The sequence below is a fragment of the Arachis hypogaea genome, chromosome 14 (genome assembly GCF_003086295.3).
Source record: "Arachis hypogaea cultivar Tifrunner chromosome 14, arahy.Tifrunner.gnm2.J5K5, whole genome shotgun sequence".
In the NCBI taxonomy this organism is placed as follows: Eukaryota; Viridiplantae; Streptophyta; class Magnoliopsida; order Fabales; family Fabaceae; genus Arachis; species Arachis hypogaea.
Window position 1 is genome coordinate 142226102 of NC_092049.1, and position 21311 is coordinate 142247412.

At 32.2% G+C, this 21311-nt stretch overlaps 1 protein-coding gene and 1 long non-coding RNA gene across 2 annotated transcripts; one reads left to right on the forward strand and one right to left on the reverse strand.

Moving 5' to 3' along the window:
• Window positions 1–5034: 5034 nt before the first annotated feature.
• Window positions 5035–13287, reverse strand: LOC112798203 (DNA ligase 6-like). Its single transcript, XM_025841420.2, has 19 exons — window positions 10569–13287; window positions 10342–10459; window positions 10125–10206; window positions 9628–9730; window positions 9433–9529; window positions 9162–9264; window positions 8542–8670; window positions 8358–8405; window positions 7875–7972; window positions 7686–7751; window positions 7355–7514; window positions 7146–7253; window positions 6861–6910; window positions 6736–6770; window positions 6411–6472; window positions 6165–6326; window positions 5988–6076; window positions 5653–5752; window positions 5035–5550 (listed from the first exon to the last, which is right to left on the reverse strand). The coding sequence occupies exons 1-19, from the start codon at window positions 12835–12837 to the stop codon at window positions 5242–5244; spliced, it is 4188 nt and encodes a 1395-aa protein (XP_025697205.1). The 5' UTR covers window positions 12838–13287; the 3' UTR covers window positions 5035–5241.
• Window positions 13288–13901: 614 nt separating this feature from the next.
• Window positions 13902–15835, forward strand: LOC112798204 (uncharacterized). Its single transcript, XR_003199945.3, has 3 exons — window positions 13902–14824; window positions 14910–15015; window positions 15439–15835. It is a non-coding gene; the product is annotated as an uncharacterized lncRNA (long non-coding RNA).
• The last annotated feature ends 5476 nt before the right edge of the window (window positions 15836–21311 follow it).

Below are 21311 nucleotides of genomic sequence, written 5' to 3' on the forward strand. Positions count from 1 at the left end.
TTCATTCTCACCAATTTTTTTTTCACCAAAGTGTATAGCATGGCTTCTTCTTCTCTACTTCAATTAAATTTCTTGTCAAAATCAAGATCACATCCCAAGGGATGCAATACACACCGGAATCGGAATCGGAATCTTCGAGTAATAAAAGTTCAGAAATATCACGAAGAAGGTAATCACAAATTTTTAGAATATTATTTGACAGAATAAGTTCTCTTTTTGGATTTGCTTGATTTTTTATTTTTATTTTTTTATTTTTGGAGTTCTCCAAGGATCGAACTCTTGACCTTTCGGACATAGAGTTTAAGCTGATGCGAAAAAATAACACTAATGATTATACTCTAACAGAAATAAATGAGTTTTTTTTTAATACGTGATTTAATTAGTTATTTTTTTTATGATATGATGAGCAGGGAGTTCTACAAATATAGTGGATGCTAATTTGAAAGTTCTTAAGGAGAGGATAGAGATGGTGAAGGTGAAGGAGAAACTAGAAAGGTGTTCCAAATGTCAACAAGGGTGGAACTATTATCCAGTTTCTGATGATAATTATTATCATTGTCAAAAAATCAAAGGAAACAATAATAAAGAGTTACACAACTTGATTGAATTGACATGTTTAGTTTGTGGGACTATTGGTTCCACATGTTTTGGTGGAACACTATTGCTTTGCTTTGTTTCTCTCCTTCTTCATCATCTTCAACTATGATCTTATTAATTAGATTTATATGCTCATTAATTTTTTTTCCTATTTAATAATTTGCATTTGTTGTATAGAGCTCAGGATTTTTTTTATTTATTTATTTGTTTTCCTTATCCATGTCAGGTATTTTGTTCCATGGAAATTGAGAGGGAATTTCAATTGTTAGTTTTAGAATGTATTATATACAAAGTGTTTGGATTAATGTTTGTAAATGAATATATACATTTATATATCTAACTAAAAATAATTTTTATCAATGTAATTTGTATTTAGACATTTTTTTTATCAAATGTGATTCTGAAAAAAAAATTAATGTTGCCTATGTGATTATCTAAAATTATGATTGAACATGTAATTAATGAAAATAACTTCATTCGCTAATAAAGTCAAATTGTATTAACAGTTTAATCTTGATGTATTGATATTGAATAAAGGAAAAGTATAGGTAACAAACAAAATTTTTGAATAAAATGTTTTAGATAAATATTTATTATATTTATATTTTTAGATAATTATTTATGTAATCAATATAAAAAATAATTATTTTTGTTGATATAACATTACGTAATTAGATGCAAGTATAAAATTATTTTATATTAATAATATATAAAAATTAAATTATAATCTTAATATAAAAGTTAGAATAAGTATTAACATATATATTAATATTATATTTATACGCTTTCAATGTGATTACAAGGATGAAAAAGAAAAAAAATTACTTCTACCAAATATATACATGAGTAAAATTAAATTCATGTTGAATTCAACAAATATTACCTAAACACAATTTTCTAATAATTTGTGTCAGCTAAACCCTTTTTTGGATATCCAATATTTTCTATGATTATTGGATTTTATTATATGAGTGATAATAATAATAATAATGAGCAAATATATTGAGAAAAAGAAAAAAAGTCTTCGATGGCCTCAGGGTTCTTCTTGGCGTGATCTTCACCTTTTCTCTAAACACATATGGTAAAAGACAAGCTAATATAGAGGTTTAGATAATATAATTTATATTAGCATACATTTATTAAGTTAAATTAAAATATCGCACCACATGCATGCATGGAACATGAGATGAGATCACGGGTAACTAACTATATATGTTATACAAAAAGTTCAGAAAATTAAATAAAATGTGTTTGTTATCATGATACTCTCCTTTTTTTGCTCTTCCTGTTCAATTAAATAGGATATATATAATACAATTTTTTAAGTTTAGGTATAAAATAAACAAAAACATCAAATGTCATAAAAGATTAATGAGCATTAGGGAATATATATATTGTATATACTATATAGTATACACACACGCCTGTTTTCTGAAAAATTATATATAGCCATATATATTTACCGACAACATTTCAACTAAATTATATTATCTTCTTTAATTAGTAAAAGTTCTCATCCTATTTTCTTCATTGTTCTAGTTAAATTATTTTTGTGTTTATATAAAATATAGGTTGGTGAAAAGATTCGTTTTAGTATGTGGTTAAGAGTTACCTTTAAGCTTTTATATATAGAATAATTTGCCGGTTATGTAGATTTCAAGTCACCATAAACAATTTATATAAGTGAAAACTCAAGTGCAATCGACTTCACGTGAAGTTGATAGTCGAAAGCCGTTAGATAAAAATTTAATTAAATCAGTTAAATCATCTAACGATTTTCAGTTATCAACTTTACATAAAGTCGACTGCACCTTAGTTTTTACCATTCATATATATATATATATATATATATATATAGATATGTACGAAAATCTTGTTGTTTTACTATTTTTTACTAAATATAGGGTATTAGGATTTTCGGTGTAAGTTAACTCAAATGAATTATTTTATTTACACATTAAAATAAATCATTAAAATTAACACAATATATTTATATAAAAATATATCTATAATTTAATTTATTTTTAATGTATATTATATATTTTAATATTTATTTTATTCTGATAGTTAACATTAATAACTTATATATATATATATATATATATATATATATATATATATATATATATATTATTTACGTGGTATCTCTTAGTCCAATAGGTTAAGAGCTAATCAATAGATCTGAGTTTTATTTATATGTATATGGCGAAATTCAAATTTTTTATATTTGTTTAAGCAGACGAGTGAACTAGTTATTTGACCAACCCAAATTAATTTTTTTATATATATCTAACATAGTTGCTGTAAGAATGTTTTACATGAAATTTAATTTGTTTTCGAGCAAATAATAGAAAACTTTCTATTTTGGACTATCCATACAGGAAAAAGAGAATAAAGTGAGAGAGAATAAAAGACAAAAATCACGGGATGCAGGAATTTGATAGACAATTATATTGCAAGTGGAACTTATTTCTTACTTGGGAAATAAAGCATTCCTCTTAGATTTTTAAGGACTTTAGGGAAATTACTATACTATAAGTCTCTATATATTATATAACACATTATTGATCTTAGGGTATAACAGCTAATAATGGTAATGATACACCACTGGTGACAGCAAATTGATGAGTATATAACACATGTAGTAACATATAGTAGTGGAGTATATTCTATAGTTTTAATGGCATCACATTTATATATAGCTGAACCTATCCTAGTACATTATATTTTTGCAGCTGTTTCATAGTACTACTAACCAAATTCACACTGTTGTTGTAATCTTGTTGGTTTTAATGACAATAAATATTTGATAGATGCTTCTTGGTGATGATAATTAATATATGTGTTGTTGTTTTCCTGTCTTTGGAATCCAAGACCATTTAGCTAAAAAAATTATAAATGTTTTAATTTGATTAATTCAACACATAATAATACGTATAACAGCATTGGTGTACTCAACACATGCATTAGAGGGAATCTAGGATTAATAATTAAGGGTACGGAAGCAACATTTTCAAGCTAAGTTTAAGATGAATCCATCGATAGAATTTATTAACTATGTCTCAATTATCATTAAAAACAAGTTGACTCTTTCGAAAATGGGTTTGGTTTTTTATTATTGTTATGCATGTAAAATATAAATTGGCTTTCTAAATTTAACCGGCTAAAAATTAATTTACTGTGAATCAAAATTTTATTTATAAGTTTGTTGCTGACTAATGAATTACTATATATATATAAAGTGATATTCGAATCTTTGACATGTAAAATCGTTTAAGAGATATTATATATATAGTTCAATATATTTTAAACAAGAGTATTTTACTAAATATTTTGTAATTATCTTTGTTCTTTTTTATTTCTTAATTAATATATGAATAATAAAATAACATAAATTTTAAATTAGATAGAATACAAGGAACTTGGGGGCACATAAACCACATCAAACTTCAAATAAACAAATATATTTTGGGAATTTTAATTACAAGGCACGCTTTCTTTGACTAAAGTCTTAGCTAAGGTGTCATATATACTATATAATATTAAATATTCAAAGAATTCTTTACTATAACAATTTAAAGATTTTAATTTTTTAAAATGATTTTTAATGCTAAACTAAATGATTCTGTATATGTGAATAGAGCTCTCAACCAAACAGGGAGCAAGTTGCATAATCCAGCACCATCCCTAAGTTTCCATGAATAAATACAATGCAGACATTACCCTTATCCAATGTTATAGTTTATTTATGTTATTATGAATTAATTACTTTAGGGCATGTAATTTTAGTTACATTGATTTAACTATCAGAAAAATATGACAAAAATGATGTCCTGCTGAGAGTGGTTTGAATTTGACAAATACAATTTTTGTTGTATATAAAATATAGGGGAAAAAAAATGAAGACTATATATATGATTTTATTACTTACCCAAAACATTGTCTAATTGACTTGTTTATTGTATCCTTTCCGTTGTGGTTGCAATCTGCCTTTGTATACCGATCTGCGTATAATCCAAACACAAAAGTCCCATATTGTCTTCCATTTGTTTATGTTAATCCAAAAGAAAATTCTGCTTAAATAGACAAATTAACCTTAAATTATGGTGCATGGGTGAAACCGCGTTTTCCGTTTAATTTGGAGTCATGTCTCAAGCAACATGGAAATATAAAAACTTTGTTATTGTCTTTATACCTTATGCATTTGTCTTTGCATGAATCTACTTGGCGTCCTACCATGCACACGTTCAGACTGCTAATGCATGACCATAAAATATGATTTATAAAAACTATGCAAATTGATTTTTGAGATCTTTTTTTGTTATTTGTAAACTCTATTGACATGCATGAGAAATACACACTACAAAGAAAGAAAATGCTGTTGACTTGGACTGTTGCCATTGCTGAATTAGAGATGCAAATAAAGAGATGCAAGAGTTTGAAAAATGAAAATGGAAATTGAGATTTGAGATTTGTTATACCCCTATGAACTATAGTAGTATTATGTAAAATACCAAAAAGCAAAGAGATTACTGGTTAAGAATCTTTCTACAAACTAAACGTTGACACATTTTATAAAGCTGAACCTAGAAATCATCTATACATCAAGAACCATCATCTATACACAGAAAACAAAACCAACATTCAATCTTCAGCTGTGACATCCTTCTTCCTTGGCTGAGAATGAAACAAATTAACAATATCTGCTGCTGTACTACACTCTTCTGGGTTCCTATCCGACACACGCCTAATAAATCTCGGAAACCGTATTGAGATGCCCCGAGACAGATGAATTAAACCGATGGCTGCATGATGAACAGGGGACACCGTGAACTCTGCACCTCGTATCTCCCAAACAAGTTGCGGACAAAACCACATGTCGGGCTTCTCTGCTGTTCGATAATACAGCGGCTTTTTGGATAAGACTTTGTCCCCAGAGAAGAATTCTTTCATCTGCAAGTCAATGAAAATTTTCCATCAACAAAGGATAGCTGAAAATGGTACTTTATAGTTTTATTGGTATGCAGTTAATAATAAATATGATGCTATATATACCTCTATGTAAAACGAATCTGAGAACCCAGACATCACTCGGCACACGCTTTGATATTCCTCAGTTTCAGGATTATAACATGCCATGAGAAATGGACTATACCTGCGAAATTAGGACCAAAATTCCAAATCAGACACAGTATAGCACATCACTTTCAATCATTACCATAGTTGCCATGAATTTGTTTCATTCATGCACGAACACACCTGGGGATCCATCTAACTGCTCTTTTATGCTTGACCGGACAAATTTAATGTAAGATGAAGTACTTTTAATTTTCTTAACAGAATCTTAAATTATTAAATAGATAGCAGAAATATGAAAGTTGATGAATTACCATCCGGCCTTCCTTCCATTTCCATGCCAAGCTCCAATTGGCACCAAATCAAGAGTATCATTTAAACCATCGACATAATCTCGTTTGACCTACAAAATGGAGCCTCAAATCATTATACAAATTCTAATATCTGTTTTTCACTGTCTATCTCAAAAAATTTGTAGGAAAAATAATGACCTTTAACCATTTATCAGAACGCTTTGACGGAGAATAACCAGCATCTACATCCAATGTTTTCACCATAATTCCTTCACAGGAAGAACGAAGAGCATCTTCCAAGAAAGCGTTTATCTTGGTTAATGTGTCTTTACAAGTTTCGCAAGCCTTGTCTGCTTCAATCTACAATTGAAGGGTTCATATACATACATAAAGCACATTAAATGAATTTAACTAGAAACTGGTAATCTTAAACTGAGCACTCACTGTTATTTCCTTTGCATATTCAAAATACCCTGGTTTTTCATCACATAACAAATCCTTTAGATCTGTAAAATTCCAAAATAAGAAATTATTGCAGTAGGATAATGGCTAGCAGGAATTCGAAGGCATTATGGCATTAAGATTTCCAAGGTTTAGCCAGGCTTAGGTCAGCACCCCACTACTTGTCGTATTTGGTTTGGTATTGCTATCACACATGATTTTGAGAGTCATGATGAGAATGAAGTTATGAGTATTAGTACATTTTGTCTCATCTGAAAATGCAGATAATACATAATCTAACAAGATTGCAAAATAACCATATGCATACATTTCCGTCTTGTGCGAAGAGGAAAACCCAATAGCCTGCAGAAAGTATTCAGGTGTCACTACAGACAGAAAATTTCTACCAACAATTATCATAAACTTGAACAAAAGTAAGTTAGAGTTAATTACTGCTCTCCATTTGCAAACATGATATCAAAGACAAATATGCAAATATCCACCTGTGTGAACAGAAGATATCAGTAACAAATCCAGAGAATTCAACTAGAAACCGAGTTGACAGAGCACTAGAATAATAGAGAGGTATGTGGGAAACCTTCATAAGACAGCTATAAGGGAAAATGTAGTAATACAGAATAGAATAGTTATGCTTGGTAAGTTAAATTTTGAAGTTTAGGCTGTTTTGCTTTAGGCATATACACTTTTCAGTTTCTTTTAAGCAAGTAAATTACCAACCTTTATGCTCTCTGTAGTAACTAGAGTATCTTTGCTTCCTTTACCACGTGAAGATAGCTCCTGGAAAGACATAATCCTAAATCCATTTTTTCTATCAATACCAACAACCTGAAAGGAACGACCAAACAGAAACATAAAATTAGGAGAGATTAGCTTTTTTAACAAGTACAAAAATGTAGTAACTTGTTGTAGAAAATATCCTTTTTTACTTCAGCATCAATTATGAAAGTCGAAGCAACAGGCTTGCAGGATTCCTTAATTATGTCAATAAGATCAGGAAATCTTGATGTTGATTCATCTCCATTTCTTGAAAAAACACGAATTGATCCATCAATTAATCTGTGAATTTGAGCTCGCTGACCATCATACCTGGAATTTCATTCAATTCAATTGAACAAGCGATGTAAAACTGTGAATTATCCATGTGTTTCAAAGGATTACTCTCTTACATATGTCCATTGTTGTCTAAAATGACATGTCAAGGGAGACATGAACAGAATAAATGTTACAGGAAATAAGTGATCAGAGAATAGGGCATACTTATATTCACAAGTAAATGCCTTATTTTGAAATAGGTTCAATGCCTTGGGAATGCCATTGGTGATCCTATGAAGAAAGAGAAAGGAAACCAGGGAGGGTGTAAGTGGGTACTATTGATGTTACTGATATTCAAGAGCCTTAAAATATAATCATACTCAAAGAAGGTTGGATGTGTGGAATAATACATACGTTGCAAGCATAGGCTTAATAGGAATTCCAGGAACCATTGACAAACTTGAAACCGAAAAATCAATTCCTTTGTTCATGAGAGATGGAACTATGAGATCCTACAATGACGATATGAATGTGTAACATTGGAAGCAGCAGAAATTCAGGGAAATTTCACTAAAGTTATTGGATATTCAAACATGACAAAAAAATCTGCATATCACAGAATGCATTACTTATCACTTGTAATATTGACAAGATAAAGTAAGTTTGGGATATGTTGCTCCAAGTATATTCACACATTTGCATGAAAATTAAGTTTTCTACTACAGCTCAAATAGTCATATTTATCATCTAAGAACATGAATGGACCCATTCCCAATGTATCAGTCCACAAGAGGTTAAGTTGACAACAACCTAATGATCATGATAGTAATATTCTTTAAATCATAAAATCTGTATATATTGCAAGATTGGCCATCCAATATTAAATTAAATGCGTACCAAATTCGGAATTATGTTATATGCTTCAACAATTTCCACAGAAAGGACCTGTAGCGATTAAGAGAAAATTTCAGTAATACAAACCCCAAAGAAATATTAATGGCGTTCGGAGTCCCAATAAATCAACTTCCAATACAGGTCGAAAACTAGGTCATAGGTGAAAGCAAAAGGTTGCAGAATGGACCTGAAACTTCTCCTTCAAATTCTCTGCAGTTCCTTCTTGTTGTACTGTAGGGAAAGAATTCATAACAACAGCTTGAGCCAAGGCAGGTAAAACAGTTTTAAGCATTGCCCCAATCCTTAAGTTCCTGACCTACACAAGAGGCTAAATTAAAGATGGTTGAACAGGGACTGCATGCAAGCCCTCAGGAAACTTAAAAGATTAATTCCTACCTCCTAAATTTCTATGCATCAAAACACTGTAGGGAAAGAATTCATAACAACAGCTCAGTTCAAAGCAAGCACACACACACGCACACATTGTAGGGAAAGAATTCATAACAGCTTGAGCCACAGGACGTAAAACAGTTCTAAGCGCGCGCACACACACATTGTAGGGAAAGAATTCATAACAACAGCTTGAGCTTATGGAGGTAAAACAGTTCTAAGCATTGCCCCAATCCTTAAGTTCCTGACCTACACACGAAGCTAAATTAAAGATGATTGAACAGGGACTGCATGCAAGCCCTGAGAAAACAAGGTTAATTCTTACCTCCTAAATTTCTATGCATCAAAACACACATATAAACACAAAAAAGCGGGAGGAGAAACGGAAAGAAGAAAAAGATATAATCTGAGGTTTACCAAGGTCCGAACAAGAAATTTAATCTCCTTCTCACGACAGGAACACATGAGACGAATGATAATGTCTTTCTTCCGAGATGTGCTTCCATGGCCTGTTTGTAAACTGATGAGCACTATATAAGAACATTATCATCATCATCATCAATAACAACAACAACAACAAAGCCTTATCCCACTAGGTGGGGTCGGCTAGCACTATATAAGAACATGTGGAACAAAAATATAAAAAGGTTAGGTAGTACTGCATCAATAAGAACATACTTGATAATACCTTATCTTTTGCAGTGCAGAGAAAACATCCTTAATCAGAAGTGGTGTTGGTGGTGCAAGCAATCTCTGTGTTTGACGACACTCTTGAGCAACATCACCTTTAATAATCCCAGGATATTCATCATTATTCAAAATCCTCACAGACTGAATAGGTGTAGTAAAACAGCCAAAAACTATTGAGAAACAATCATCCAACCAAGATCGCCAAATTTGTTATACATCTCCCTTATTTTGGATCGATTTGTTCCGCATGCCTCTTCAAGTGCTGCAGTAACTATACTTCCACCAATGTTTAGTTCCTGTATTGATGGTATGACAAACAGAACTTTCTTAGTGCATCAAATCCCTCCATACCACATAGTAGACTCCTATTCTCATTATCAAACCCATTGTCATTATAGAAGACCAAAAAGTAAATAAATGATGCAGAACCTGAAATAATAGTCTACTTTTCCAGAGCTACTTTTAAAGGTAAAGCGGCCTTCAACTTGATAATAAACGATTCAGTAATAGGAAAAGGTTATGTCATTATTGTTGTAAGTGTAAAGTGGACTTCAAACTGACAACTGGATTTTATCCTTTTGAGTTTTCCAAATTATTCAAGAGTCAAGATGAAGTTTCAATTTCATTAATAATGAAGAATTGAAGATGTTAAACGAATTGCCAAATCATCAAGACAGGAAATAACCCTACCATCTTTTCATGGTCTGCTGCAATTTTGTTTGTACATAGGTACACAGCAGGCAGCACATCTGCTGGAGACAGGGCCAGCAAACTGTCGTGATAGAAACATTGCAAGTAGAAAACATTCCTCAATTAGCACATAACAGGTAAAATTGTTTCATTATTCCATAAAAAGCAAAAAGGATAGAAAAGATGCATAGCAACAATGAGTGTGATCAGTATCAACCTTCGGAATGTATTGCATAACATTGAAGTAGCCTTAATCTTTCCTTTCTCATCCTCCAGAAGGCTGAAGGTTCGTGCAAGATGTAAATATGGTGCAGGCTGCCCATCTTTCCAACAAGCTGTTCATTAATTCAAGTTTTGTACATACTTTATGAAACAGATCTTGAGTATAAAGAATACATATAATCAATTTACAAAGATATTAAGAGATAAGAAATTAACACAAACCATGCTCTTTAGGATTGTATTTCTCAAGTGGTAGAGTTACATGAATTCTCTTCACGGTGGTATCAGGAATGCCTTTCAATTCATGTAACACACAATTCTTCTCTAAAGAGCTATCAATTTTACACTCTGCTTGAACTGAAATTTCCTTTTCACCAAGATTTCCAGAATTACAGTAATATATATCCAATGCCTTATTTACATCTCCTTTTGCCTTCTCAATTATAGTTATGGCATGATCTTTTAATGACTCTTTCCCATTTATTATTTGCATAAACTGATCAATCTCATCCTTGTACCGATTTCCAACATCATCTGGCAACATATTTTCAACTTTAGGGCTTACGCCAATCATCAATTCAGAACGATCAGACTGAGCAACACTAGGCTTCACAGGCAATACTTTGCTGAAGAATTTTGTTATGGTGGACTGCTTTGGATCACTTGATTGTGACTGTGACTTTGCTTTGACTTTTACTTTCTTGTTTGGCTTACTTCCACTAATTTTATTCCTTTTGGCAGAGGAAGCTTGACTTAAAACTGTATGCTTCAAGATAGTTAGTTTAGTAGAGTCCTGGCTTGGAAAAACATCGTTATTTTTGGTAGTGCTGCTCGAATTCAGGCAAGCTTTTGAAGGAGAATCTATGTCATTTAGTGAGCTGCACTTGGACACCGAAGAAGTTTGACAAGAAAATGCTTGCTTGTGAAATTCAGTTTCACGTTCATAAAAATTAGAAGCAGCTTCAACAACATTGCTCCCTGAGATGCTGATCAGCTCTAACATTTGGCTTCGAGTGACCCATGCCGGCAAACAATTACCAAGTTCTTCAATCATTTTCTCTTTTTCTTCATCAGTTAGTAAAGTAACACTTTCTGTACACGGTTCCCCAGTAGAAGAGGGCACACTAGCAGCAACATACGGAGTTGTACTTTCCTCACCATCCAACTCAGATGGCTTGATTCCTTCCTCCATGTTTTTTCCTGGCTTCTGACCATCATTAACATCCTTCTCAACCAAGAAATCTGTGTCGCCTGTGGCACGGTGAAATCCCTTTAGAAATTCATGCTTGTTGGCCGTCTCATCAACCAATCCAGCAAAATACTTCCTCATTTTTTCAGCATGCTTACTGTCGCTTTTCTCAACATCCAAACCCACTGTCGGAACAACACCCCTTGGCTTCAAAAACTTCACATACTCCCTGAGCTCCTCGTAGTTGGAATGCTCGCTATACGGCACGAGATGAATCTCAAATGAATCCTTGGACCTCACTGCGAACGTATTGCCCTTTACTTCATAAGTCCATCCGGTTGGCACAAATCCCACAACCTTGGAGTACCCTCTCTCAATCATAATCTCCTTCATCCTAACGAAATTTGGCTTAAAATACGGCCATGTCTCCCCCAATACATTCCAGCCAACAACATGAATATTACTCTCTGAACTGTCCTCGGTAAACACACCACTCTCTCCATACCCAAGCACCCTCAAAACCTCCATTTTCCTAGCATCCACATGCACCTTCCTCTTCACTCTCCGTGCAAGTTCAACCAAAATCTTTTCCTTCCCAATAACATAAGTAGCAACAAGAAACAAAACACCACTACCATCACCACCACAATCACTAATAACCCTCTCGACTACACTAACCACATAATCAACACTCTCCTCTTGCGAAGGAAACACAAACTTTGGGTTGCAATAAGTAGTATCCAAGAACACAGCATCACAGCCAACGAAATCAAGAATTGCAGGCTCCAAAATCATTGAATTACAAAACCTGAAATCGCCAGTGTGAACATACCTCTCGAATTTCTTCCCTTCTTCTTTTGTTGGGACCTTGAATAGGAACTGGACCGCGCCAGGGCAGTGGTTCGCGTCGACCAGCGTGACCTCCGCGCCGTCGATTTCAACGGGCTGGCAAAGGGGAAGGGGTACAAGGAAGCGTTTGGGGACTCCGAGGATTCGTTGGAGGAGGGAGGCGGTGGTGGCGGAGCAGAAGACAATGCCGCGGGACCAAGAATGGGAGAGACCGGTGTAGTGATCGGAGTGGAAGTGAGAGAGGAAGTAGGAGACGGAGAATGCTGTGTCGGCGTGGCGGAAGGCGTCGACGAGGAAGCGAGTGTTCGGGATGAGCTTGGAGCGTGGTACGGTGGAAGGAACGGTGGTGAGGGAGAGTGAATGTGGTGGTTGTTCGGAATGAGTGGTGGCTGTTGTGGCGGCAAGGAATAAACTGGTGGAGTTTAGGGTTTGGGGTGTGAGTTGTGGATCCATCGTGCATGCGAAGATGAACTAATGCTAAGAGAGAAGAAATGAGTATGTAACGTTGATTCTGTTACATTGTTTTGAGCTTCGAATTGGAACAATGGTGGAAGGGGAAGAAGAAGAAGAAGAAGAAGTAGAAGAAGTCTCAAGAAGAAGAAGAAATCAAGAAAAGGAACTGAGTTTCTGGTTCCTACGTGGATAATATTTTTTGTTTCCTGGGGAATTTTTTTGCTTATATATTGAGCCGGTTAAGATCATTTATTTTGAGTCCAAACTTTGGCCCAAACTCGTCCAAACAATTTTCCTTTCCATCACCACTGATCTGTTAAGTTTTAACAAAAACCGTATCTAGCTTCTTGTCCAAAAACTAAAGTTATGTTTATGTGGCTTCAATTCATTGTATTATTCTCTGAACACAACAAAAATATATTAAAAAAAAATCAAGTTGGATTGATTTAGTGGTTAGTTCACTAGTCCATTTAAACAAGTGTTGTAAGTTCGAATACCACCTTGTGCATGCAGTAGTAACCCATTGGCCAGCAGCAAACCCTTAAATGGAGCTCAGTACCGCGACGGATTAGTCCTTGTCCTGTGGGGTTAGGAGATACTGTGGAGAACCAGAAAAAAAAAAAATATATATATATATATATATATATATATATATATATATATATATATATATATATTCTATTAGAGGGATATAGTTCTGGAAATTTTTTAGTGTTTATAGGAATATTTACAAATTATTAATCTTAACTTAAAATTTTCACTAATATACACATTTTCATTGTTCACCAATTGGGTCAACAATATTATTTTCATTTAAAATATAGAAAAAAAAAGTATAAAAAGATAATAAGAATAGTAAACAATGTAAATAATAGAATAAAAAAGAAAAAATAAAAATTTTAAATTAAACCAAATCACAAATGGTACAATTACATCTGGTATCTTTTCCATTCGCGAATTCCGGTCTGTAGAGTAATCCAGCCGTCGCTTCATTTTTCCGCTTTCTAGTCCGAACCCAGACTTCAACCGTCGCCCGCCAACCTTTAGCCGACGTTGCCACTACAAAAAAATAGATATAAAATGGCATTAATAGAATGGCGGTTATATAAAACTGCCGTTATTTTCCTAAAGTGAGGCGGTTTATACGGCTGCCATAATTCGTTTGTAGAAAGTGGTAGCTTTTTGGTGATTTTGGCAGTTTTAAACGCCATTACTTCGCTCCTCCTTCCCTGATAAAAAAAAACTATTCTATTTCACTAATAAAGGCTATGCTATTCAATGGAACCTCCATCACAATGTGAGAACCAAGAAGAAACTCCACCGCAACATGAGATCTGCGATCTCATCCACGATGCTCTCCTCTGGCGGCAATGCCGTTGTTGCTGCCTTCGAAGGAGCGCTCTTCTTTGATTAGGTTTTCTGGCTTCGATTTGAGGGTTCGTTGTGCCGCCGCTCATCTCCTCGTCACCACAAGCAACGCCATCGTTGTTGTCCTCGGTGGAGCTTCTGCTATCTGGTTTTGTGCATCTTAGTTGATCTTAAATTTTCTTAATTCTAATTTGGATAAGCTTTTACAGAGCCTTTATTTTCTTTTTCCCCTTCAATGGTGGTCCTGATTAGTTGAATCTGAGTTTTGTAAAGCTTTCGTCTCAATAGCTCTCTAAGTATAATTCTCTTGGTTAAGTAGTTTAATTAATTATATCATCATACATTACACCTACCACTAGTCCACTAGTCCAGTTACTGGTTACATGGAGCACGGTTCAAGCTTCCCATGATTCTTTACTAATAATGGTTGGATTTTAACGAGTAGTGTTTTGAAGTCACTACACTTTTTCAACCCAAAAAAAAGTCACTAAACTTGATAAGAAAGCAATTAAAAAACTTTACTAAAATTTGAAGCTACAAAACGTCATGGTGATATCATTCACTACAGTTGGATATTAGATTGCTGCTCACAAAAGAAGCTTGTCCCCTTACAGCCAAAGTGAGTTTCATGACTGAATATGAACTTCTTTACATCCTGTTAAACTCTTCTGATGATACGTTGCCTTAAATATTTTCTATAAAAGGTACTTCCTCTTCCTATCTGAAGTAACAAGGAAGAAGTTACAAGAAGAAATTGACGAGTTCTCTGACTCTTACTACATGTATATTGATCTTGGAGAGTTCAAACAGGTATATGATTTCATTAGCTATTAGTTTGTTTTTTTCTTGAAAAAATTCTGACAAAACTGTGTCATTTGTCATGTGTGGAACGTAGCACAGAAGCACAAGTAGACTGTCTGGTCCTGGTATTTTGTAAAGCATAAGACTTCATAGTTTATGGTCTAAAGTTTGATAGTATAAGTCTTATTACTATAGCATAAGTTATATATTATAATCTATTAAAATTTTTATAAGGAAAAATCCTGTATGAAGGACAAATGAGGAACCGCTATAAGTAGGAAAAATTTTTATAAGCTATATATCTTAATTATTTTTTTCTGCTTTCCACATGTCCTTCATATCCATATATAATTAGAGCGTATTTCATCTTTTTTGTATACGTATACACTTAGTATATATCGTTTTCTGAACTTGAGTCATTTTCTATCTCAGATTCTCCTTACAAGATGGAGCAAGAAACAAAGATGTTGGAACAAGTTCCTGGGATGAAACTCACACAAGAGACCAAGAAACTAAGGCAGGCTTATTTTAAAGTTAATTACAAAAGAAGGAAACTTTTGGCCTCCAAAATTTATTCATCATGACTTAGCTAAGCTAAGCTACTTGTCTTGTATATTCATATTCTAAGTAGTAAAAACAGCACTTATTAGATGATTTAAATACATTATTAGATATTAACATAGTTTAGGGAACTGGATGGTAGATTTGACTAATTAGTGTTTATTGCAAATTTGCAATGCTTGTATTTTGGTAAGTTTAGTAAGACAAGGTTTTGTATAGGACTTATTACTTTTGATTTTCAATAATAAAAAATTATATATTGTATTAATATTTTGTTTAAGAGTTATATATTTGCTATTGTGAAATTTTAATCACAAAATTATTTATTTAACGCGATAAAAATAACAGTAAAATTTTTTTTTTTAAACGATAAAAAATGTCACTGTCAGGGTAAAACGGCGGTTCAAAAATGCCATTTTAACCAACCAAAACGCTACTGTCAGGGTAAAAATGACGGTTCAAAAATGCCGTTTTAACCAACCAAAATGCTATTCTGTCAGGTAATAATGACGGTTCAAACCGCCGTTTTAACCTATCCAAAAACCGCCATTTAACCCTGGAAATAACGGCGGTTTGAACTGTCATTTTAACCAACCAAAATGCCACTCTGTCAGGGTAATAATGGCGGTTCAAACCGCCGTTTTAACCTATTCAAAAACCGCCGTAATAACCAGAATGGCGCCCAGAATTACGTCGCTTTACGAAACCGCCATTATTGGTAATAATGGCGGTTCAAACCGCCGTAAATACCCAAAAAAACCGCCGTTTTTACCAGAATTTTTTGTAGTGTGCCCAGCCTTTTCGCGGACGTCCGATCGCGCCGCATCAGCCTCGGATAGCTTCCTTCACGCTACCCACCCGCCGTCGCCCAGCCTTCAGCCAACGCCATCCAGTCTCTCTGCGAACGTCCGATCGCACTGCACTAGCCTCAAACAGCCTCCTTCTCGCTACCCACCTACCGCCGACCATGCAGACTCTCGTGCAGCCCACAGCGTTCACCGTCCCAGCGTCGCCATCCGCGACAGATCCGACCAACATAGAGGGACGTACGCGGCTAAGTGAGCTTGATCATGGTTGCTTCTTCTGTTCATTCATCTCCTTCTTATTCTACTTCAATGGCCAATTTAGGATGATCATTTTAGTATGTATGCGGATTATTATTTTAATTCTTATGTAAATGATTATTTTTATTGGATTGAGTTTGGTTATATATAATTCAAATATGTTAGATATTCAATTCATTTGGTATGCAGATTATTATTTTTATCCTTAAATAGATGGTTATTTTTACTAGGAGTGAGTGATGCCGGTGGCGACGTGTTGCAAGCTAAGGAACGACAGTAAAATGAGATGATTATTGATTAAGGTGGGAGTGACAGCCAGTTGAAAAAGAAGAGGATATTGAAATGAAATGCTTTGATAAATTAGAGTTTGAAATAGTTGTTTTTTTAAAATAACTAAGTAAATTTTTTTATTTAGATAATTTATAAAATATTTTTTATTTTTTATATGTATTGAGTTAAATTTACAATCTATTGTTCAAATTATTTAAATTTTTTATTGTCTCTCTATCGGAATTAATATAGAAAAGCATGACATAATTTTTTTATGAATGAAATAGGCACACGTATGCTTGCATTGTTATTATTATTATTGCACAATGGATCCAAATTTTAGTAGCCATTTAAATGTTAGCTTAGCCTTATAGACAGCTTTTTACTCCACTTTGCAGACAAAATAATGATGATTAATTGATTATGCTAGAAATTATGAAGAAAATGGAAACATGTGGTTAAGTAGTTATCAACTGGGGACGGTTAGTTATAATAAAGTTATGGAGTTGGTTACGTACTTTCGAGTTTCACCTATATGACTATAGTTACCAACTGGAGACGGTTCTATTTGCCTAGCAATAATGTCTCTATTCTATTCCATGTGTTCTGTAACTTCATCACATTCGTTTGAGCCTGCTTTATAGAAAATTATTTCTGCATGGTTCACTTATTAGCTTTTATTTATAGGATAATCACTAATAAGATTACAACCATACTACGTGCCTAATTCATTCATTATTGGTACGGTCCTTCCACTAATGTTCCGTCAGGTTGCCTTACCTAACTCATATTATTATCGTTTAATTATTCTGTTGGTTTCTATAGTTTTGTAAAATTTTTAATTAAGTTTTTATATATTTTTTAATTGGATTTCTGTATCAATTTTTTTTTTCAATTAAATCTCTCTTAGTAGTAATTGACTTAATTTTATAGGGACTCAACTAAAAAAAAATTAGTACATGGACCAAAATAAAAAGAAAAAAATGTAAGGATCCAATTAAAAAAAATTTGGTGCAATAACTCAATTAAAAAAAAGGTATAGAGACCTAATTGAAAATTTTACAAAACCATAGGGACCAACAGAGTAATTAAACCTATTATTATTATACAATAGGTTAAATTACACAGTTGGTACGTACACTTTCAATTAAATTACAAATTGGTCCTTACACTTTAAAAGTTTGTAATTGAGCTCCTAAAGAGAATTAAAATTTGTAATTTACTCCCGTCAGTCAAAAAGTGTTGATTTAATAGAATATTATCAGGATATGCTAAAAATATTCTATTAAAATCGAGAATATGCTGAGAATATTCTGTTAAATCAAACACTTTTTGAACAACATGGACTAAATTGTAAATTTTAATTATCTTTAAAGACCCAATTACAAACTTTTAAAGTAGGGACTAATTTACAATTTCACTAAAAATGTAAGGACTAACTGTGTAATTTAACCTATACAATATTCCTTGGTATAAATTATTTTGTTAATTTGTAAATATTTTGATGAATGAGATAATTGATTCAAAATATAATTTTTTTTTTTTGGTAAAGATAAAAATTTAAATCCATAACACTTGATGAGAAGATAATGAGTTTCTTCTCTCAACTAACATTAGATTTTTCATGGTAAAAAATCGAAAATCTTATAAATCACTATGGGAATATAGTCAAGTATATATAAAGTGGTACTTATTTCTTATTTAATTTTCAACCAATTAAATTTTTTATGAGAATGAAAATAAAATAATATTTATATAAAAATGTTATAGAATAATTTTTTATCAATATTAATTAATATTTTAGACTAATATTTTATTTTTATATTATTAAAATTTAAGTTAAAATTTAAATTTTAGTATACAAATATTTTTAATAGACTAAAAATCAACAAATTTATTGAATATATTTTTTTGGTGTCTAAATTTTATTGAATATATAAATTGGTCTATTTGTATAAGATAAAATCATAATCAAGTACATAAATAATGTAACACGACGAACAGGTTTAGCTATCATCATCACATGCATTATTGAAACCTGCTACATATATTTTATGGAGAACTAATATTATTGGAGCGAGGGTTACACCAATTTGTAGTCACCATGCATGATTGGAAAATGAATCAAACTTTGAGTTTGGATGCATATATATATATGCAGCAGAAATATCAAATATTATATGAGTAAATCACTAAAAGGGGGGTGGGGGGAAAGAGATTTCTTAAGAAATTTTATTATAAAAATAAAATACTATCTTATTTATTTTATCATCAAATTAATTAGTGAAGATGAGAAATTTTCTACTACCGATTGCTTTGAAGTTTGTCGTCCATTGAACTTGCCCAACATGTTAATTTGACTTTTGACTTTTTGACTGTCTACATCGCAAATACCTGTGATGAGTCAAAATAACATTAGGGTTGGAAACGCTAATTAAGTTGGAATCTTAGTAATTAATTTCGTGTGTGGGTCAAGTTCACTGATCTTCTTAGCTTTCATTTCGGTTGTCCTTCAATTTTGTTTACAGAAATATGACACTGAAATAATAATACTTAAATATAAAATTATGTTTGATAAAAAATATATAAATAGAAGCAATGTATCTAAAAATATTAAATTAGTATATTTTGTATTTATTTTAATAAAAAAAATATAAAAATACTAATAAAAAATATATTTTATTTTTTATTTTTTTTTTATTATTCTTATTAATTTTTTATAATTATACTTTTATTATTATATATTTTGTCTCAAATTTTTTGAATAAAAAAATAAGAATAAATTAGATTTTAATAATTTGTTTTAGTTTATCACCAAACAGAATATAAAAATACAAAATTGTGTCTGTCCTTTATGTCTTATTCTCAGTGTTTTATCTTGTTCTATTCTCAGAAACAAAAACAGTCATATAGATGCCTATAATGATACAAAACGTGTGTATATATATATATAAGTGAAAATTCAGGTATAGTCAACTTCACGTAAAGTATTAGATGAGAGTTTTTAAATAATTTAAATAATTTGACTAAATTTTTATCTAATAATTCTTAGTTATCAATTTCACGTGAATTTGACTACACCTGAATTTTTATTTATATATAAAATAGAATAATCACCGAGACGAAAAAGGACTAATTTTTTTATATAAAAAAAATATTGGTGTTCTTGTTAGAAATGAGATTATTTGATATAATTACATATGGGTAGATTTTAGAAGTAAAAAATCAACTCATGAAACGTATATAAGACATGTGACAACATCCCAATCAATATGTGAGGACGTATTAAATATTTTCATAATATTATAATGTTAGAATAAATTAATTTCAATATTCCAGATCATTCATATTGAATCACCAAAAATATATATATCATAATGCGGAAACGTACCTGAATTCATAAACATGAATCATACGATCGGAAGAGTTTGGATCTTGTGGTTCTTTCTATCTTCCTCAACCAAAGCCTTCTGTATTCCTAGGAGGCTGAACTGTAACTCTTTTGATAGGGAAAGAGTAACAAAGGCGGCTTTGGTATATTGGGGACCGAAACCCTGAAGGTCTATTTATATTTGGGCATGGCACCCATTAAACCCTTAAGCCCAAATAAAATAGTATCTAAAGCCCAAAAGATAATATATCTAAAATCCAAAAAGATAATTATCTAAGGAACAAAAGATAATATCCGGTTTTATTCTCATTTAATTCCAAATCAAAAGTAATAATGACTTATTCAATTAGCATTTAAAACAATAAATGAGATCATCATTATATAAGTCATTTAATTTGAAATAGCATAATTTGTGATTATAATTAATATATGTATTGCCCACAAATAAGTTAGGAAATCAAATAATTTCCTAACAATCTCCCACTTGGGCTATACATATATTATTTCTTGACATAATCACATCTTTATAAACTTTATGCGCGCATCTGAATGCTATTTCTCTCATTACTTTAACAATCTGGTCCGTCTCATACATTAGATATGGAACTACCGCAACTTTTATCACATTAAATGCCGTGACTAAACCACGCCAATCACCATCCTAATATACTTAACGACATAGATCAAATTTGGATGAGTAATATGGAAATTACATGCCAAATGATCTCATGCATGTCTATTTCCAGCTGGTCCAACTTTATTGAGATCAAACACAATACAAATATTGCAAAATGAACATTTCATATAACATGAAATAAACCATCAACTTAATTCTGCAGAAAAATAACTCAATATCTGTCATAGGACATATAGCATAAACTCCCACTAAACCAAGACATCACAACTATTGACACCCATTCGAGCAGTGTGCTCATGAAAGACTTTAGGGATCAATTCCTTGGTTAATGAGTCTGCTAGCATATACTCTGTTCCTATATATTCTATGGAAGTCTGTTTTT